The sequence below is a fragment of the Epinephelus fuscoguttatus genome, linkage group LG13 (assembly GCF_011397635.1).
Source record: "Epinephelus fuscoguttatus linkage group LG13, E.fuscoguttatus.final_Chr_v1".
Taxonomy (NCBI): domain Eukaryota; kingdom Metazoa; phylum Chordata; class Actinopteri; order Perciformes; family Serranidae; genus Epinephelus; species Epinephelus fuscoguttatus.
In genome coordinates this window covers 27,565,179-27,587,666 of record NC_064764.1, presented here as the reverse complement: position 1 = coordinate 27,587,666, position 22,488 = coordinate 27,565,179, and the positions used below count along the sequence as shown (strand labels likewise).

At 41.6% G+C, this 22,488-nt stretch overlaps 1 protein-coding gene across 1 annotated transcript; it reads right to left on the bottom strand.

Moving 5' to 3' along the window:
* Positions 1–293: 293 nt before the first annotated feature.
* LOC125899901 (four and a half LIM domains protein 2) lies at positions 294–6,923 on the bottom strand. The gene is made up of 6 exons (XM_049594574.1): positions 6,799–6,923; positions 2,690–2,865; positions 2,427–2,601; positions 1,307–1,476; positions 1,012–1,198; positions 294–915 (listed from the first exon to the last, which is right to left on the bottom strand). The coding sequence occupies exons 2-6, from the start codon at positions 2,843–2,845 to the stop codon at positions 764–766; spliced, it is 840 nt and encodes a 279-aa protein (XP_049450531.1). The 5' UTR covers positions 2,846–2,865; positions 6,799–6,923; the 3' UTR covers positions 294–763.
* Between the last annotated feature and the right edge of the window lie 15,565 nt (positions 6,924–22,488).

Here is a 22,488-nt window from a genome sequence, read left to right as displayed (position 1 = left end):
ATGGGGCGCCTGCTCTACCACTAAGCCACCAATGCCCCAATGAATCAGTTTTGTTGATTTTGATAACAGTAGTAAAGTTGGCAGCTTTGTGAACCATATCTGGTACTTAATGGGCTCCTAAACTACTGGAAATCTTAATTAATCTCAAGAAGTCTTTGATCCACCAATCTGCAGTAGCTTTTGTATTAAGTTTGTGTGTACTTTTCTACTCAAAAGTTGCCAATATAAACATTTTTTATGTTTTGTTTTTGTATGAATAAAGTGATTTCATTCACAAGCACAGTTAGCAATCATCAGAGCAAAGTCATATTTTTTATTTATTTAATTGGTAATAGCAGAACTCATTCACAAACCTTCTACTGATTATTGCATCAAGCTAGTCCATGCACAAAGCAGTAATTATTATTGCACTTCAAAGCAGATCGTCTACATTAATATTGTAGATTTATTTCATAATGCTTCATACAGTGTATCTGCAAACATGTCGCTGTTTCATAAGCAAAGATCTTTACATTAACAGTTATTTTATTAGTGATAACTTTTTCTCAGAGTGAGCATTTAACTTAAACTTTCTAAATTCACATAACACTGTTAGTAGTTTGTAATTCATGGTGTACAACAATGTACAATCGTAGTAATGCTAGGCTGTAAAGATGCTATGGATGCTATGCTCTGTGCTTCGATAGTATTTATTGTGTCTTTGTCATTCCTGTATCATGACGCCGTCTTCCAATCTGGTGTATCCGTCGTCCCTCGGACTGAATTAGATGTCCTTGCCACACTCTGGGCACAGGATGTCATCACGTTCGGTGAGGAAGCCACGGCCAACCAGGGACACGGAGCACTTCTTACAGTTGAAGCAGTCGTTGTGCCACTGGCGCTCCTCGAAAGAAATGTACTTGCTGCCTCCGAGCCCTGACGGTGAGAACAAATCCAAGTCAGAACAACTGAGAAATATTTAATAGATATTATAGATTCAGGGAGACAAATAAGTCTATGAATTGTGGTTACCGCTGATTGGGGTGGTGCAGGAGGCGCACTTCTTGGCATAGAGGTTGCAGAAGCAGTTGAGACAGTAGGCGAAGTCATCTCTAGAGGTAAACCTCTGGCCAGACAGCTGCTGCTTGCAGCTGGTGCACAGGAAACAGTCCTTGTGCCAGGGTTGCTCACGGTAGGTCACCCCGCCGGTGGTGATGGGCTGATAAGAGGGTGTTATGGATGGATGTCATATTGTCACACTTCTTTGAAAAATGATGGAGAATAATTAAGCAGTATCTAGAAAATCAGTTCCCGTAGGTTGTCGTACCTTCTTGCAGTGCACACACTGCATGGCAAACTGCTTCTCATAGCAGGGCACACAGAAGTTATGGTTGTCCTTAGGGATGAAGCTCTTGGTGCCGATGGGCTGCTGGCATCTCTGGCAGGTGAAGCAGGTCTCGTGCCAGCTGTTCCCCTTGTGCTCCATCTTCCTGGAGCCTTCAGAGAAACACAAAGGGGATGCAGAAGGTAGTGAAGGGATGCCAAGGCAGCAGCAGTGAGACAGAAAACATGTTTTGGAGTCAAGAAACTTGTGATTTAATTATTTATTTTGGTCTTGTTTGTGAGAAATGCCTTCTTAATTTCTCCTAGCTATTTGGGATCAGTAGAACCCGATAAGTATAAAAACCTAAACATTGTCAATGATAGTTAAGTGCCAACGTCCTCAAACAAGAAAACAAGTCTTAACGTCAAAGGAGTACTTCCTCATTAGTATTGTCTTGGCTTGTTACTGTTTCTAAAATTGGTCAAATTTGTTGCCATATCAAACTATATGGCATTGCATACACAATATGCACATGAGCAGTAGGTGCAGTGTAACATACATACTGGCCATTGTCATGTTATCTCAGAATTACCGATATAATAACATCCTTGAATGGTCGCGAGGCCCCCAGGAAATGCGCCAAGCATTGCTGCCAATTTTATTAATTCATTCATTCATTTTCCATAACCACTTATCCTGTTAGGGGTCGCTGGGGAGCTGGAGCCTATCCCAGCTGACACTGGGTGAGAGGCAGGGTACACCCTGGACAGGCCTACGGACAATTTAGAGTCACCAATTCACCTGCATGTCTTTGGACTATGGGAGGAAGCTGGAGTACCTGTAGAAAACCCAAGCTGACACGGGGAAAACATGCAAACTCTGCTCAAAAGGGCTCTCCCTCCCAAACAGTGGAATAAAAACTTCCAGGTCGACCACTCAATGCCATTGGGTCCCAAAAATGACATTGTGAAAATAGCGTCTGTAAATCAATAGATACATTTTTTTTGAGCGTCTGATGCTCACTCAGACATTATCAGATGTTTTCAAGCCAGAAATTAGATTTATGTTGCACTGATTTCGGCTTGAATTAAATACATTGTCTTCTGTCTTGCTTTGTTTCTACCTGGCATGATGGTTTTCTTGCATGCGTGGCACTTGGAGGAGTACTCATTGGAGTAGCACTCAGTGCACAGGAGCTTTTCATCCTTGGTGGAGAAGGGCTTGTCCACCAGCGAGCGCTTGCACTGGAAGCACATGAAACACTCCTCATGCCAGTGACGGTCCTTGTACGACAGATCCTAGAACATGAGGTTGACAGTTGGAGCTGGGATGACTCTGATGATAATTAAGCTTCATATGTACAATGTATCTGTGACATCTCTTTACCCTGGTGTTGCAGCCAATGGGTTTCTTGCACTCCTCACAAGTGTTGGAGTACAGGCTCTCGTAACATTTCACACAGTAGGGATTCTCCTCTCTCAGGACATACTTCTTCCCAAACAGGGACTCCTTGCAGTAGTGGCAGTCGTAGCGCTCGGTCATCTTGACCCGCAGTCACTCACCTGGGAGAGAAAGGGAAAATCAAAGAGATACAGGAAGTGAGAAAGTATTCTGTAATAAGTATGTGAGTTGTGGAGTGAGTGATAGACTCCCACATCTGGTTTATGTCACATACTGAAACGACTTTATCTGGATGATTGTCAGCATTGGAAAGCAGTTAAGTATATTTGCTCAAGTTCAGTTTTTGAGGTACTTTACTTAAGTATTTCCATTTTCTTCTATTTTATACTTCTACCCCACAACATTTCAGAGGCAAATAAAGTACTTACGCTAAATCTGATAACTTTAATTACTAGTTACTTTGCAGATTGTGATTAATACTACAAAATGTGAGATGGTGGCCGCAAGTCCTAAAAAGTCCTTGATACACATTACTAATAAAAGGCTTTAAAAAGTATTTAATTGTCTTAAATTCAGATTGGATTGGTCTTAAATGTTTTTTAGTCACGTCACAGCAAGAATTTCTAAAAGGAAGGAAACACTATATGACGAATAAACACATGACACCTGCATGTGTTCTCTTCGCGTTTAGATGTTGCAATGAGTTTGTTTAATTTTTTCCGTGCAGAGCTTTAAGTGCAGAGAGTATCTTCATCATCATTTTACCTTACTGTTCTTTTCAAACTGACATTACTTGGACAAAGTAACCTTTGAGTGAGTGCTTCCTTGGCAAATTTGGTCTTAAATTCCATTTGAAGTGGTATTTAAACCAAGCAACCTGAAAAAAGAAGCCAATGCGGAGGTGCGAAAACCTGCAGTTCCTCTAATGACCACTAGAGGCTGGCTCCAAGACTGAGGCAATCACCATAGGCCCCCATGTTAAAATGCCAACTTAGAATAAACATGTTTACAGCACGGTACAAAAAATGGTAATGGTCTTCAGAGCTAATTTCCCCTTTATGACAACTGAAGGGTGGTGAATTACTGTATAGCACTCGTTAACCTTTTATTAAGGTGCATCATTAAGGGTGGGGCTGCTTTTAGTGACAGGCTTCTGGCTTCAAAAATCCAAGATGAGGCTTCAAAGTGTGAATCCACAAACCAGTGGGTGACGTCACAGCAGCTACGTCTATTACTTTATACAGCCTATGATTCCAGCGTCTTAAAAAGTCTTAAATTGAACTTGTGTATACCCGTATGCACCCTGTATAGTAAAGATAAGACTTTAAAAATGCCTTAAATTCACAATCTACCCAACAGTATGGATAGTAAAAACTGCAACCTTTAAGCAACATCCATATGAATGCATCAATAATTACATATTAAACATTATCCTGAAATGGCCTATTACAATGTGTACTTCTACTGTCTGTACTTAGATTATTTTTTTATACTACTGCTTTTATACTACACTGTGTTATTGCTACTTTAAGTTAAGTAAAAGATCCGGATGCTTCTTCCCCCACTGATGACTGTCCACATCCCAATACCTAAATAACATTAAAGCAGTTGTTGGCATTGCAGTAGTAGTAGTAGAAGCAGTAGGAGGAGCCAGATGAACCTTATTTCCCAACGGAGTATCTGTCTTATGCACCTCTGTCAGAATATGGAAGTTATTATAAGCTACCTACTGTAGTTTAAAGCTTTATAGACGTGTTTGTCTTTTTGCTGCTCAGTTCAAACACATCTGTTCGGTGACGCCGACACTCAGCAGATACCAATTTCTTCGAGATCTTAAATTCCAAGCTATTAATGTTCTCCGGGACCCATTCACTATCAAGATCCTTCACATTACAATTTTTTTCCCCATGTTGCATATTTCCCCCCTTTCATCTCTTCCTCTCATCTCTCAGCGGCCCTTCATTTTGTTCTCAGTGTCAGAACCAGAAGGTGACAGATGAGGAGGATATAAATAACCCCTATCAGTCCTGCTTAGAGACAGTCAACTTACGCCCTGCTGCATTCCAACGCTCACCGTGCTGCTGCTGTACACTGACCCATCCATCACCTCACGTCCAGCTGTCTGCACCAGATCACTGTATGTGTGACCCTTGTCATCGTGTGTGTGCATGCGTGTGTGTGTGTGTGTGCACGTCGGCGTTATAAGTGGGTTTGAATGGCACTTGTAATAATGGCTAGTCCCTATCTGCAGCTGTTTGTGGTCGGCCTGTTAAGCCCTCTGGTTATCCCACCTGTGGCTAAATACTCGTACTCTCTGCGGACCAGGGATCGCATAGGATATACGTCTGAGTACAGGACAGTATGTGCATCTTCATCAGTGGTATGGATGGTACAAGGTGTGAGCAGGAAAAACACAGAGGGAATAAAGCTGTCTAGTGTCCCAGTGCGTACAGTATAGCGTTTAATACCTTGGGCTTTTGATGTATCACTCATTCACATACTGTACTATTCATATGCGTCAGCAAAGCTTTGACCATATAAGGAGGATAGGAAACTTAAAATTAACATATTTTTATACATAATTATGTTCTGCTTTCCTCGCATTCCTATTTTTAATTATGCTGCACTCCTTTTTTTTGCTGTTTTCTTGAACCTCTTCTCCCTTATCTATTTGTGTATTCCCACATTTAGTGAGTTCAGTATCTTTTATATGACCGATCAGAGACCTATAATCTGCCCGTCCTCTCTGCTCGGAGTTATTCTGAACCCCTCCCTGCATTCCTTCATTGTCTACTGCTCCCAGCATGACTCACCTAGCTTATATAAGGATTTATCTGACTCCTAAAAATAAAAAGAGGATAATCTCAATTGCTACAAATAAAACCTTCAGCTATTCAGACACGTCATGCAGCTGTTTCCCAGCTTCTGGGGTGTCTTTGATGCTGGGAGTCTCCCAGCACGCATCGCCTGATGCCAAAACTGAGCGATGGCCACTTGGATAACCCCAACCACCCTGCAGCCTGGTCTATCCCCAGAAAGTTCCAGTGTGTGAGGGCACTGTTCTTACCAAGATATTAACTCTCAGTGCCTGAGGTTAGGAAGTGGGATGTTTTTGGTTCAGTTTACAGGTATGTTCCAGTTAAGTCAAGTTGGAAAAGCAATTTTGCATCCCCATAAATTTAAGAATGTCTACAATCTGTTGCTATTTATCCATAAGTCCAGATGTTTTAAAGTTGAATAAACATTTAAAACTATACAACCATCTAAAGACCATCAATAAGAGCTTGCTTGTGTCTATTTTCATATCTTCCATGGCAACAATTCTGCAGGAATTAAACAATTACAGATAACAGTGACTATTAATAGCCTTGTAAGTGGATAATGAAATGAAACGTTAAATTGAATTAAGCTCTCAATTGAAAATGTTCCTGATAAATCCTGAATCACGGTTGGCATAGAGAGTAAATGCAATATAAAAAGGTCTGTAGTCCAAGCTTACCTCTTTCACCAGCTGTACTATGCTCTAGGGATATTTTTAGGAACGTTTTATTCCCTTTTGTCGTCTAACAGGTACTTTTTTGTGCACTCAAAGTGTTACCAGAAGATTTTATACTGTCCTGCATCAGACTAAAATGCTGCAAAGTCACAAAACAAATAAAAATAAAAAGGACAGACTGCTGCTGTGCAACAAGAAGTGAGGAGCCGGCACCTTCACCAACAGAAGGGAAGTATGAGCTTGATGAGGAGTGAGGAAAGAAGGTGGAAATGAACTGGGGGTCAACAGGGGATGTGCATTTTCTTTCTTTTTTTTTTAAATGGAGATAGATGATAAGATGAAGGATGCTGCCTCTGAGACAGACGTGAGGACAGGCAGTGGGGACAGAGACGAGGTGGTTAAATGGTGAAGGTACTGTGCAGGTGGAGAGAGGGAGAACACGAGCAGGTGGGTGGGGAAGCAGACAGTTGGATGCCGGAGCACAGTGAGCAGCTGTGTCCCGGAGAATGAATGAAGACCAGTGAGAGGATGAATGGGTGGAAAGATGGACAAGTGGAATGGATGGATAGTGGAGTAGCTGAACAGAGCTGGGTCTTACCTTCCTGTCTGAGGAGTGTGTGCCTGTGCGGAGTCTGGGGCAGACTGAGGGAGGCGGCTCCGTGCGAGCTGTAGTTACTCCTGATTGCATTACTCCACCCATCAGGGGCTAATTGAAAATGGGGGAGGGAGCACAGCAAAGGGGACAGGGAGTCTTTTTTGAGATGATCTATAAATACAGCGGCGCTTCACAGAGATAACCCCAGGCCACCTTTCAGTTGCTCATTCAGTCACTGGCGCGACCGTGCGGCCTTTTAAGGTCACTCAGTTGTTCACTCTGTCATATACTCACTCAGTGATTCACTCACTCACTTAAATTTAATCTTTCTAATATTTTGGTTTCTTATCATATCATCCCTCCCTATCCCACTTCCTGGAGAAAACATTCTTCTAAACTGCTGTTTTCTTTACATCAGATATATCTGTGGTTATCATTATCATAATATTAATATTACACACAGACACACACGTACACTGTTACATAATACCACAGTCTTCCTATGGCCGCTCGATACATGACGGAAAGGACGCCAGGGTTCAAACGTCAAACATTGTCGGCCTGTGAGACTTGTCCCTTTTCATGTGTCTCATCTGTCTTTACCTCCCTATATTTCTCCTCACAGGGGAATACGCAGTCAATCCCAAACCTCCAACCTGTCGGGTACGGTGTCCAGACCTGGTACTGACAGACACCCGCATGGTTTCTAAGAAAATTGTGATACTATTTTCTGCAGCCCCTCCTCACTCTCTTTGTTCACACTTCTTCTGTTCACACCCTCCGTCAAACCCATGCTCTGTCCAATTCTTTCTTTTCTCATCCCAGTTTTCTCTCTCTTTGTCTGTCTCTCTCTATCTCTCTCCAACTTTCTTTTATGTGTGTCCGTCTCTCCCTGTCTGAGATAGATTTTCTTGACCCGGTGGTCCCTGGACACTCTCCAGTGAGAAAATGCGTCACTAGATTCAAGTGCTCTAATTATAGACCCCCATAGAGACACTAGTGCTTCACAAAGTGTGTGTCAGTTTCTGTGTGTGTTGTTTTTACGTGCATGCATGTATTTATATTCACGTGTTGTATTATGTATAAAAGGAGTTCTTTTAAGCCACACCTGCAGCACAGCGGCTGGTTGGTCCACTGCTTTGGACCAGACTGAAATATCTCAACAAGTATTGTGTTGAATTTATACTTCAGGGGAAAAGCGTTCACAGAGCTGCAGATTGGGTTTGCGGGGGTAGCAGAGAGCCACAGTGATACGCCGCACACCTCCTAAAAAATGCAACACATTCTCACTCCGACCTTGCCACATATTGCATTTAGTCATGGACTTTGCACGTCTACATACAACTTGCAAGGTACCCTGGATGCGTTGGTTGTTGACACTCTGGGACACCGTGTCAACTTCTCTCCTTTCCGTGTTCACAGGAAATTTAACGTTTACATACAGTCTCTTTCAAAATAAACGCACAACATTGGTACAACACTATGAATTGGCTTTTTTTCTCCTTTAAAGACAAACACACATGGTTGGGTTTAGGCAACAAAAGCATGCATAGTTAGGTTCAGGAAAAAAGAACAGGGTTTGGCTTTAGAATCTTACGGGACACAAACACTGCTCTCTTGGGTGAAAGTCTGTGTTTGTTGGACACATCCATCACCCCTCCTGTCTGCCCCACTTGGATTTTCGCTGCCTTAACTTTTGCCCTTGTCCCGCCATGTTTCCCCCTGATGAAGCCTGGCGCAATTAAACTATAACGACAACTGGCAGCGTACCATTCTGACGTTAAATGACGCCTTTATTCTTTGGTTCCTGACGCCTCAAGTCACTGCCCAAGGACCAGATTTCCACGACTTCTGAGTGAGACTGGGCTTGAAAAATGTGACTACACAGCAGGCACCACAAATGCCGCAGAAGTTTGTTTGGACATCAGAGCTGGGAGGTGACATTTTTGGACAGTTCTGGTCGCAAAAACCATGTGTGAATTTACATGCTACGTACTGTATATGCTGGCACGTGCAAGAGGTGCCTGCAACAGAGAACACAGAACACTTAGGCACTACAGCTGTGAAGGTATAAAGTAGACATAAGATGAGCTGCCATGAACTTTTATAGGCCTACTGGGATTTTGCACAGTCCCCAGAGGATTGTGATGATACACGCTTTCATGTTCCCTCAAGACGAATTGTAAGAACTTTGGAGATCCCTCAACTTTTTATTAAACACAATCATCGGGTCATATTGTTTATTATGTGCCAAAACTGCAGTTCCTCTAACGGCCACTTGAGGCTGGCTCTAAAGCGAGTCACTCCCCATAGACCCCCATGTTAAAATGCCTGACTTTACAGCAGATATAAACATGTTTACAGCCTGACATTAAGAATAGTTTTGGACTGTTTAGCTAATTTCCTTCTTCATGACAACTGTACAGGGGGTGATTTTTTTTTTTCTTTTTTACTCACCTGTTTACATGTTATTAAGGCTTAAAGTGTGGCCGCCTCAAGTGACAGGCCATCTGTAAAGTGCCACCACAGTTTATGAATCAGATCCAGCCCTCAGTCATCCACAGCTTCACTCTCTTGTCCAAATATCCTCCTGAGACCTGAACTTTTGTTTGGCATGCACTTTTTTAATTTCCCCTAACTATTTGGGATCAGTAGGATCCGATAAGTATAAAAAAAACTAAACACTGTCAACAATAATTAAGTCCCAATGTCCTCAAACGAGATGATAATAAAGTCCTAATGTCCTCAAACGAGATAATAATAAAGTCCTAATGTCCTCAAACAAGTACTTCCTAATTAATAAACAGCATCTTATCTTGTTACTGTTGCTAAAATTAGTCAAATTTGTTGCCATATCAAACTTATTATTTATAAGTAAATTAGTTTTAACCATAAAATCTGATCAGGTTTTGGACCTTGTCCACTTTTGTGTCAGTATTGGATTCAAACTGACTTGGCAGAGATGGCTACCATCTTGTTTTTACATGGATTATTGCTCTGTGCAAATTATCCTTCCGCATGTTCAAGGATGGAAATCTTGTTATGACTTTTACTTCCTGTAGATAGTCAAGTTTGATCGTCTTCTCGGTGCTCCGCCAGGGCCACTTGATGGGTTAAACAGAATGAAGTATAAGGTCAAATTAACTCAAAATGAGATGTCCTCATATAAGGACACAGGGTCTAAGAAGGATATGGTCACTTCTGGCTCCAAATATCCAAGATGTTGATGGCCGAAATGCCAAATTCGAGGCATCAAAATGGTAATCCACGAACCGGTGGGCGATGTCACAGCAGCTGCTTCCATACAGTCTATGAGAAATACCTGCAAAACTAGTGACATTCCCATCAGCCTCAGCTGCACTTTGTTTTGAGTGCCAATGGGTACATGTTAGCAGCACGGCTGTAAACTATTAGTCTTGTTGAAATTGAGGATTGCCCACAGTTTTTATATAAATAACAATGTGGTGTGTTTTTTAATATCTAAACTATTTTTATTGCTCGTATGCAAGGTGCTCCAAATGCCAACTGAAATCAAATATGATCAAAAAGATTTTTTCAATTTCAATTTGAAGGTAGATAATAGCTTAGCAGTGCTGTCACATATAAATAAGTACTTTATTAATCTCCAGGGAGGAATTTGCAGTGAATGGCACTCTAAACAGGTCTGCAAAGGGCACCGGGGACAAAAAGGACTCTATGTCGTTTGGACGAGTAGGCGGAATTAAAGTCAGATGACAGTTTGAAGAAAGAAGAAGATGTTGTGCTAGTTCAGAGAACAAGACTGGGAAGAGATTTAATTTGATTATTCTGCCTTAAGAACATGTGGCATGTTTTCATTCATGCATCCATTGTGCTTGTGGTAAAAGAAAAAATAGACTGATATCCCTAATAAAACTTGAACAGCAATAAATGACATGTTCATCACCATGTTCTTCTTATATTGCTAATGTATACATTAGAGACATGATAATCATACTTAAGTATTTAAGTCAGGTGAGGAAAAGCAATTATTTCAGTTCGCTTAATGTCAGGCATGTGGTTTAACTGATATCTCAAGGGCCAATCTATTTTATGCCTTAGTGACATATAGCCCAGGACTGCCCTAGTGTGCCCTCAGTCCATGTCCCCCAGCCCTCAGCCTGTGCTTCTTGCCTGTCTTCAGCTGGCACACAGTTATACCTCCCCCACTTTAGGCCTCCAACTCAGCTGCTGGGCCAGGGGATAAAGGTGCAGCTGTCTGGGCACTGCAAGGCTATCGTGATGCTAAAGCCCGGTGCTTACTCCTGCTGCAAATACAGCCATGTGGAAAGGTCAAACCAGGCAGACCCCATCATCACTAGTGAACCGTTAATCATTAATACCACAGTAACCACTTGAACTGGAATTTCTGTGGGTCACCCAAGATCCAATATGAGCCCGTGGAAGAACTTCACTGTACTGCCTGGCAAACTGGTGGAAATGGATCCCAGCAACTGACTTTAAAGAACGTGCAGTGTCATAATGAAAGTCTCCAATGGGCAATTAGAGCTGATGAAGAGGGACAGAATCTTTTTGGGCTCCCACCGTGGGAATAGGGTATCCTTGCAGCTTAGCAAGTGTAGAACTGCCACGGCCTTGATATGATGTTAAAGACTCACGATGCTAGATTACATGCAAAAAATAGTTTAGCACCTCGAGAAATACGCTTACTGGGAGATAGATGAGAAGATAGCCTCCGCTCTAACAGTATAAGAGTCTATTCAATATGCCCAACAATCTCTGGGGGTGAAAAATGAAGCCAACACAAAGTGCCAAAAACTGCAATTCCTCAAATGGCCACTTGGGGCTGGATCCCAGAGCATGTCAATCCCCATAAACCCACATTTCAAAGTGCCCAATTTAACAACAGAAATAAACATGTTTACAGCGTGATACGAAAAACGGTTTGTTTGTTGCCGAGTTGCTACCATGGTAACAATGTTGGTTAGGTAACATGACCATGGCATGACAGGCATAGCCGTAGCTGTCACTGTTTTAGTGTGTTTTCAGTCAAGACATTCTTACTCCAATCTCGTCACATATCGATGTTTGATCATGGACTTTCCACGTCCACATGCGACGTGCAAGGTACCCTGGGTGTGTTGGTTGTAGACGTTCTGGGACACAGTGTCAAGTTCTCTTCTTTCAAGATACACTTCTGTTTTCATTGGAAATATAACGTTTACATACAGTCTCTTTCAAAATAGCAAAACAAACACATGGTTGGTTTAGGAAAATAGAACAGGGTTTGGCTTTAGCATCTTACAGATGCAACACCGCTTTCTGGGGGCGAAGGTTGATGTTTGTTGGACCCATCCACCCTCCCTCCCACCTACCGCGCTCGGACATTTGGTGCCTTAACTTTCGTCCTTGTCCCATTGCATTTCCACCTGACACCGCTGGGTGCTATTAAACTATATCGGCAACCGACTACGTATCGTGCTGACATTAAAGGACGCCTTTTTCCGTTGGTTTCTGACGCTGCAAGTCAATCCCCAAGCACCAGATTTCATGAACTTTTAGTTCCCTGCTTTTACCATATCAACCCTCGCGGACCCTGAGGTCCTCCGGCACCGGCCTTTTAACCATACCACAAGTTACGACTAAAACACACGGGGAGGTGGCATTTAATTATTATGGCCCCCGATTGTGGAACAGCCTGCCAGAGAACCTCAGAGCTGCCGAGACTGTTGATGTTTTTAAAAAGAGGCTCAAGACTCATCTCTTTAATCAGGCTTTTAACTAATCTCTTTATTTATCTATTTTAAATTCCTCTTATAACCGATTTATCCATCTATTATCTATTTTTTATTTATTTTTTATATTCTTACCCTTCCTCTTTTTACGTTCTTATCTCATTTAACCTTTATCTTTTGTTATTTTATTTAGCCTATAGGTTATAGTTTTGATGCATTTTATGTCTCTGTTTTAGATCATTCTTACCTGGCTACTAACTCAATTTTATGAGCTAAATAGCTTTTTGTTGGGTGAGAGGGTTGGGTTTTCTCTTTTCTTTTTGTTTTCTGTTTGTATCTTTGTTGTTTTTAACCTCTGTGAGGCACTTTGTGTTACTGTTGTATGAAAAGTGCCATATAAATAAAGTTGATATATATATATATATATATATATATATATATATATATATATATGTATGTATGTATTCAACAAAAACAAGTAAAGTACAAAATAGAACATTCACAGTGTAAGGCATCGTCCTAATATCAACTGCAATGACAGGGCAATGCACTTTCCCAAGGTCCAAAATAAACAATCAAAAATGCTACCTATACAAGTGATGGCAATCTAAAGGAAAGAAAATGCACATCATTATGTTGCACTGAAATAATTAAGACAAGTAGACTTCTAGAAATGTCATAAAACGTCCCCATATCTTATCAAAACTAGAATAGGGGAGACCGGGGATGGTTGTAACAAAGGGATAGTTGTAACACTCTCAGTCTGGCCAATTAGAAATGGGCTGTGGTGACATCATCAACATAGTCCATGCCCATTTACAATTGGAGCTCACTGGTGACGCCGCATGTCTCTGAGTCCAAATTTGTCTGTTCTAGAGCCAAAAAACAGTTTTTCAGGTGAGAAACCAAACATTTTCATCACAGTTGTTTTTTTGTGTAGTGTCCATTATGTTGTATGTACAACTGTTTCACTTACATAGGTTCAAGTAGTAGTTTCTCTAGTTTAATTTGATATGTTTCATTAGTGCTAGCTTTGAAGCTAAATGCTAAAAATGGTTAGCTCTTTCATAGCTGCTAGGCATGGGGAGGGTTGTAACAGTTCTTAAAAAGTGGGGATTTTGGGCCCACAAAGCCTGCACCCCAGGTAAGGACATCTACATTTGCCACAACTGCCAATCAGATTAAAAATAGGCTATAGGTATTATGCCTTAGTTTGCTCAGATAATAGTTAATCTTCAAAAGTGTTTATTGTTCAACTGTTCAAATGCTGTTCAAGCGTCACCCTCATTCAGGCTATGACACACACACACACACACACACACACACACACACACACACACACACACACACAGGTTAATACTTTATTATCTTCGAAAGTGTTTTTATCTTCGAAAGTGTTGTTCAACTGTTAAAATGCTGTTCAAACGTCAACATCATTCAGGCTACAACGCGCACACGCACACACGCACACACACACACACACACACACACACACACATACATACACGTTAATACTTTATTATTCTTTACGTTATTTATTTTATGTATTTATAGTTTAATTTATTTTATTGTACTTCTTTTTTGTATTTATGTTATACATTTCTATTTATTTTAATATTATAATTATTGTATACTTACAAGTGTGTTGTTCCTTCTTTATTGTTCATTGAAGTGCTTGAATACATTTAGCCTATTGTGAATCTTTTTTAAGCACAATAATTTCATTGCTACATCCATCCCCAGCTAGTGTTACAACTCATCCCGGCACTGGGGTACGTTGTAACAATATACCTCTTTGTATTTGACATTAATTTCCATAATCTGTGATGGTGTAGTAGAGGTCATAGTGTGTGTTATTTATAGCAGACAAATATGGGCACCACGTATCAAAATTTAAGAGCTCTAACAAAAAAAACAACTGAGTTACACTTGCTCAAACAAAAAGTGTTACAATCATCCCCGGTCTTCCCTATTTACCCTTAATCATGAAAGTAAGTTTATCAAGGGCAACAGAGTGTGATAGTCCGGTGAGCAGGTTTGTGAACTTGGTCTAATAATAGATTTCCAGAATCTGGCTCTGGTGTGTTTTGCTTGTAATGAGCAGTTGAGTGTCATGTTCTTATCTGCCTTGCTTAGTGTACAATTTATGGGAAAAATTCCAAGGATACACAAATTTGGGGCATGCAGACAACTTAAAACCTTTGACATGTGAAAGGATATCCAAAACTCTATCCAGAAAGCCTGGATATTTGGGCAGTCCCATAAGCAAATAGTGTGCCCTTTATTCCATGTTCATTACGTATGTCAGGGGTATTGGGATTAATTTATTTAACATGGTTGGAGTTACATGTATTCTCATTATCCACTTATATCGGAGTAATTTAAAGTAGGTGTTAATGGATTGTGTTTGAGCTTTCAAGCAGATTGTCTGCCAGTCCTCCACCGAGATTTCGCTATTTAAATCCTCACACCATGCAAGTCTTTTCATCTCTGAGAAGATCTGGGAGGCGTCCATGATTGTTTTATAGAAGCGTGAAATCAGGTGCCTCTTTGAGTGGTGTTTATGGCTATTTCTTTCACAGAGGTGAGAGTAGGTAAGGCTAAGGATTTTTGTATATTAGATATGTAGCTCCTAATCGGCAGAGTTTTAAAAAATGTTTTTGCTGGATGTCAAACTTCTGTGTCAGATTTATATGTTAATTTTTAGTGTTCTCTGGTCAGGTTGCAAAATTGGACCCTGGGCAAAGCAAGATGAGTATCCCTGCTCTAAGGAGTCATATACTCAGTTTTTCCCAGCAAGTACATTTTGTTTTATTGGTTTGACACTTAGCATTAGCATTATTACAGTTAACTATAGCTGTAAATGCACTGTTCTAACCAAGCTAGCAGCTAGCATTAGGGTTATCTCCACTCTCCTGTCCAAATATGTTCACTTCTGGCTCTGAAATCTTCAACACTAAAGCCAACTAAGCATCACGGTGGTTGCGTCCATTAGTTAAACAGCCTATGGTTCAGTATAAGGATATAGCCAGCAGCTGATTAGCTTACCACAATGACTGGGAATGGGGAAACATCTGGCCTGTCTTTCTCCAATGGTAGCAAACCCATCGCCTGCAAAGCTCTCTAATTATTACATTACATTTAATATGTTTAAAGAAATTGTAAAATGATTAATGTTTTAGGTTATGTGCCAAACTTGGCCAGGAGAGATTATCGCTCCCAGCCATCAAAATTTGTTTATTTGCTATCTCACATTTAGGAATAATGTTATCTTCTGTTATTTCTAAAGTCCCAGAGATTTTTCTTGAGTAATCCAATTCTGCTGTCAACAGGACAGTCTTAAGAAAACGCTAACCAGTTTTATTAATTAAATAAGATCCGGGGAAGTACTTGCCTGTGTTCCTTGTGGATGTCCTGAGATTGGGTTCAGGGAAAAGAGACAACCTCCCTCCTTCATTTGCCAGCTACAGATTTACAACCTATCCATCCTAAACACAGGATGTTTCATTCTTTAATTGTGTATCATTAGAATTAAGCCTGAGTAGTGGCTTCAACTTGCTCCTTCAGTTCGCTCCAACAATTTTATTATATTATACTTAACCATAATTTGGTTAGGGAGTTTTTCTTGTGCAGTTCAAATCATGAGGTATGATCGTCATAGAAAGAAAAAAAAGTATACAGAATTATCAACGAAAATCTCCTCATAACACTTTACTGTGAGGCCTCACTGTGCAGCTACAGATGTAAATAGGGCGTAAGTCAAAGGTGTATCTTTAGACTGTCAGAGATTCACAGCTATTTATACACTGCTCAAAAAAATAAAGGGAACACTAAAATAACACATCCCAGATCTGAATGAATGAAAAATTCTTATTAAATACTTTGTTCTCACACAAAAAATCACACAAAAATTATCAATGGAAATCAAATTTATTAACCCATGGAGGTCTGGATTTGGAGTCACACTCAAAATTAAAGTGGAAAAACACACTACAGGCTGATCCAACTTTGATGTAATGTCCTTAAAACAAGTCAAAATGAGGCTCAGTAGTGTGTGTGGCCTCCACGTGCCTGTATGACCTCCCTACAACGCCTGGGCATGCTCTTGATGAGGTGGCGGATGGTCTCCTGAGGGATCTCCTCCCAGACCTGGACTAAAGCATCCGCCAACTCCTGGACAGTCTGTGGTGCAACGTGGCGTTGGTGGATGGAGCGAGACATGATGTCCCAGATGTGCTCAATTGGATTCAGGTCTGGGGAACGGGCGGGCCAGTCCATAGCATCAATGCCTTCGTCTTGCAGGAACTGCTGACACACTCCAGCCACATGAGGTCTAGCATTGTCTTGCATTAGGAGGAACCCAGGGCCAACCGCACCAGCATATGGTCTCACAATGGGTCTGAGGATCTCATCACGGTACCTAATGGCAGTCAGGCTACCTCTGGCAAGCACATGGAGAGCTGTGCGGCCCCCCAAAGAAATGCCACCCCACACCATTACTGACCCACTGCCAAACCGGTCATGCTGGAGGATGTTGCAGGCAGCAGAACGTTCTCCGCGGCGTCTCCAGACTCTGTCACGTCTGTCACATGTGCTCAGTGTGAACCTGCTTTCATCTGTGAAGAGCACAGGGCGCCAGTGGCGAATTTGCCAATCTTGGTGTTCTCTGGCAAATGCCAAACGTCCTGCACGGTGTTGGGCTGTAAGCACAACCCCCACCTGTGGACGTCGGGCCCTCATACCACCCTCATGGAGTCTGTTTCTGACCGTTTGAGCAGACACATGCACATTTGTGGCCTGCTGGAGGTCATTTTGCAGGGCTCTGGCAGTGCTCCTCCTGTTCCTCCTTGCACAATGGCGGAGGTAGCGGTCCTGCTGCTGGGTTGTTGCCCTCCTACGGCCTCCTCCACGTCTCCTGATGTACTGGCCTGTCTCCTGGTAGTGCCTCCATGCTCTGGACACTACGCTGACAGACACAGCAAACCTTCTTGCCACAGCTCGCATTGATGTGCCATCCTGGATGAGCTGCACTACCTGAGCCACTTGTGTGGGTTGTAGACTCCGTCTCATGCTACCACTAGAGTGAAAGCACCGCCAGCATTCAGAAGTGACCAAAACATCAGCCAGAAAGCATAGGAACTGAGAAGTGGTTTGTGGTCACCACCTGCAGAACCACTCCTTTATTGGGGGTGTCTTGCTAATTGCCTATAATTTCCACCTGTTGTCTATTCCATTTGCACAACAGCATGTGAAATTGATTGTCAATCAGTGTTGCTTCTTAAGTGGACAGTTTGATTTCACAGGAGTGTGATTGACTTGGAGTTACATTGTGTTGTTTAAGTGTTCCCTTTATTTTTTTGAGCAGTGTATATTTAACCCATATAGATGGACGGTATAGCCCAAGGTCCCATTATTCATTGTGCAGCCACAGAGATGAGTGGGTTCACACGTGCAACAGGTTGATTTGAAACTTGAACGTGATTATTTTCAAAGACTTAAAGCAAAAAAAAGTAATAAAGACAAAACAAAGGAAAATACTGTTGTGTTTACTTGTCGGAAGATACTGAAGTAATTAATCTCTGGCAATGGTCAAAAATATTTTCAAAGTTATTACACTGTCTTTCCACATTAAAACACCAACACCTGTCACCTGTGCACACTTCTGATCAGTGCCGTTGCTTTGTTCCCTGACATTTCAAATTCATGATGATGATTAAAAGCCTCCTGTGCTCGTTTTCACTCTTTCTTTGCACAGTGCCAAAGCAGTGATGTGGGTCTATATATGATATGGCAAATCTTCAGTCATTTAGCCCGGTGTTCTGTTCCCAGACCGCTAAATCCCTGCCGAGATTAGTGGGATGTTTCAACTGCAGCAGTCACCAGAAACTTTATTTAGATGCTGAATTTTGTCTTTTCTCTTTGTTCCATTTGCCTTTTACGTATACGATCGCACAAACAGTCAAACCGACACCAGCAAATACAGAATTACTGCAGCCTGCTTTCCTCTGGAGCCATTTGGATGACATGTAAAAGGACACAGCATTTAATATGGAGCAATAAATATGCAGAGCCTTAAACAGTAGAGCATAAGAGCTTTCATATTTTAATGCGGAAAAAACAATTTTCCAACTTGGATTTGTTGGTGGCATGATCATGATACCACCTTCCCTTTAGAAAGGTGATTTAATTTTAAAGTAAAATACTTTTATTGCCATTTATTTTAAGGAATGCCCATGTACATGTTCCTTTACTAAAGGTTAATCACCATCGTCTCCCCAGTTTGATGATTCTCAGTATAAATCTAGCCCTTCTAAATTAGTTTAAGTGAAGTCCCAGACTTATTAACTTTTAAGTTACTTATAGTTTTCGTGAGTGTGTGTGTTCCCATTCACAGAGAGGGTGCTGCAGTCTCACCTGACCTCACTTATCCGGACAACAACTGAGCCCCTCCGTCTCTGGCTGCGTTTATCTTACTAATTCTGTCTGTTGCAGAGCAACGGCAGCTGTCGTGATGGCACTCTGGCAGTTCACACCGAGCCTCATGTCCCAGAATACAGATCCAAAAGATCTGGGCGCTGGTGGGAGATTGAGGCTGGTGTGAGGTGGTGGCAGCTGGGGGCCAACCGCCAATGCCACTTTGTAATACTGATATGCTTTTATTATCTGACTACTCTGATAGCAAAGGCTGATGGGTTTGGCGAAAGAGATATTTTACTTTTGCTTTGTCTAAAGGGATCTTGTTTCTAAGTGTATCCAAACAAATACAGGTCGAAATTACAAATGAGCTTATTTGAATTTCGTTCATTTCAGTTCTCCTCTCGGTGAATGGGCACTTCGGTGTCTGACGGCTGCCATGAGCTAACAGCAGCAGCAGTGGCTAACAGCCAACACTAAGCTGTTAAATGTTTCCAACAAACTCACACCGATACAGAAAGGGCTCGACTATGTCATTAAAACCAGTTAATAACCATTATGTAATGTTACAGGAACAGTTAGGTAATGTTAGCTGGTGATGCTAACAGTAAGTCTGTCACTGTGCGTGTATGGCTAGGCAGATTCTCACCAACTGTCCCCTGTGTGGAGCTCACACTTCTGGAGCAGCAGCTACAACCCATACAGTCTGAGGTGTGGTCTAGCTGAGTGCCATGTATTAGACAGTTCAGCGTGCCAAGATGCCACTAAAACCTTCGAAAGTTTGCTTATAGTACACGCCACTCCATTCACATTATAGTCATTGAGCCCAGTCTCACTCTGAAGTTGTCGAAATCTGGCCGGACAAGGATGAAAGTTATGGCAGCGAAAATCCAACTGGGGTGGTGGTCCAACAAACACTAGCTTTCACCCGAGAGAACGGTTTTCGCGTCCTAGAAGATTATAAAGCCAAATCCTGTTCTTTTTTCCTAAACCTAACCATATGCGTTACTTGTTAAAGGAAAAAAAACCCGTCAATTTGCAGTGTTGTGCTGACATAGTGCATTTATTTTGAAAGAGACTGTATGTAAACGGTAAATTTCCTGTGAAAACAGAAGTGTACTTTGAAAGAAGACAATGCATGTAACAGGCAGAACAGTGTCCCAGAACGTCAACAACCAACACACCCAGGGTACCTTTCATCGTATGTGGATGTGGAAAATCCATGACTAAACGTCAATATGTGACAAGATCGAAGTGACGGTGTGTCAAGTTACTGAAGAAAGTACTCAGTTGGTATTGGTATCACTTAAAGGTACCGACATTGGTACTGGTACTGTCATTTTTTAAAACAATACCCAGCCCTAGATCTCATCGTCTCAACACATGTCAAGATGTGATCACCAATCACAATGCCATGATAGGTCTTTTTTACAGAAGATGCTTTCAGATCGCAAAGTATATATATATATATAGCAGAGGTGTGAATGATAGCTGAAATCCATTTAGGGCATGTTCACTGTCCGCAAATGGGCGTCAGTGTCAGCATGGCTTGCTCTGTGTCAGTCTGGTGACCAGGGTGTACCCCACCTCTTGCTCAATGTCAGCTGGGATTGCCTTCAGCTATCTTCTAAGGATGAGGTCTTGTAGATATATATAGACAATACATGGATGATTGCCTGATTTAGCTGCCTGAGTTTTTTCACAGCAGACATTTTGACATGACACAGCAGAAAACCATGGGTGTAATTAATGATATAGACTGGGCTGCACTCCATATAGCTTTACTAATTTCCAGACCGTGTTGACTCACTGTCGTGGTTTATTGGTACACTTAAATGAAGCAGAAACATTAGTAACAGTTCTAAGTATGCCTGTGCTTTTCCTGCTTTGACACGTCAATTTTTTTGCGGTGAAATAGGTCACGCTGCCATGGCTTACTGGGACACTTGAATAGAGTGGCCATTGTATAGCCTACTGTTGGCTCCATGACAGTGACACACAGTGCTGTTTTCAGTTCAGTCTGATGCTGTTTCAAACTGTCCCTCACAGTTCAGTACAAAATTACACTCATAACAAACACTGTTTATAAGAGTAATGACTCATCAACCTTGTATGTGTAACAGACTCATCATATCATGATTGTTTCTGTGGTCTGTCACTAAACGTAAGACCAGGAAATAACAGATTTTTCATCACTGATGAGCTAACAAAAGCCACTGATTCAGCTGATGGTGGTGATGACTCAGGATACTAAGTTTAGTTTGAGGATTTGTTTGTATGTACTGTACAGCTCTACAGAGCACAGCATCTCTCTTCCAGAACAATATCATTTTGGTCTGTGTCAAACATTTGTGTATCTTAGTGTCCTTCACTGTAGGGCAAAGAGTTGGAAGTGTACAGACCCTTTTAGGGCCAACGTCACAATGACGTCAGTTTGTTAGCTGGAGGCAAAACCACAACCCTTGCCACCACAGGGCTGTAGGTTACATACTGTAGGAGTCTTAAAATGTTGTCTTGTTCTGTTAATGGGAGCTAGAGTAGAGAGAGTAATGGCTCAGAACTTAAATTTAAAACATACCAGCTGCCACTGTCCATTAACAAAAAAGAAGACAACTATGGTTAAATGCGATAAGATGAAAGGACTGGACAGAGGCAACTGTCAAAAGTGCTCATGTCATATCAGGTTAGGGAAAAAGTATTTCCTGTTGTAGGGATGAATAACGTGTATTAAGGGTTATCATGTCCACCTCATCAGAAATTGGCGAGGTTTTAAGAGGGATATTAGATTTCTCTGTAATGTTAACTTTTTAGCACATTAGCTAACGTTAGCATCGATAGCAAAACAAACCGGCGGAAACCTTTTAAGTGTCAACCATAAAGCTTCCTGTGACATCATCCATCCACTGAGTGAGAGCATACAGGTCGGCCAGTCTCGTCCCGTTGGTCAGTGTTTACTTATTCAAGTAACACTCACAGTCCCAGAGAGTGAGTGACCTGACATGGTGCGTTCATAAATTCAGTCTGATGCTCTACACTAAAAATAAGAGTCCTGTTGGTGGAAAAAACTGAGCTTTATATTTCTATATGAATCAATGCGCAGTTAAGTCAATCACACGTTCACTCTGCTTCCCAGACAGAGTGCCCAGAGTGCGCTCTGTCACTCCAAGAGTGCGGTGATCTGGATAACCGAACGGTGCAGTCAGACAGTGCTCCGGCACTCGGAATGAGTATTTCTGAATGCACTCGCATGTCTTCCTCCATTGTCTAAAACAAGCCAACAGAACTTGTTAGCTAGGGCTAGCTAATGTCTGTGGAGAATTGCTTTGCCTCCAGCTAAGCCCCGCCCACCAAAAAAAGTCACCATGTAAAGATCTTAATTACTGAGCCTTAGAGGTGGTTGTCAGTGTATTGTGTTATATTCAGCCAGGCTAGCTGTTTCCCCTTGTTTCCAGTCTTTACGCTAAGCTAAGCTAAGCTAAGCTAAACTAAGCTAAGCTAAGCTATTCTGTTACTGTAGCTTCATTATAAACGGTCAAATATGTGAGGGATATCGATGTTGTCATCT

Bases quoted from the DNA above. Each gene is read 5' to 3' on its own strand.
- LOC125899901 (XM_049594574.1), bottom strand. From the start codon at position 2,845: ATGACCGAGCGCTACGACTGCCACTACTGCAAGGAGTCCCTGTTTGGG. The intron at 1,477-2,426 runs GTAGAAACAAAG...GTTTCTCTGAAG, and splicing joins CAAGAAAACCATCATGCCAG to GCTCCAGGAAGATGGAGCAC. The intron at 1,199-1,306 runs GTACGACAACCT...CCCTCTTATCAG, and splicing joins AGTGTGTGCACTGCAAGAAG to CCCATCACCACCGGCGGGGT.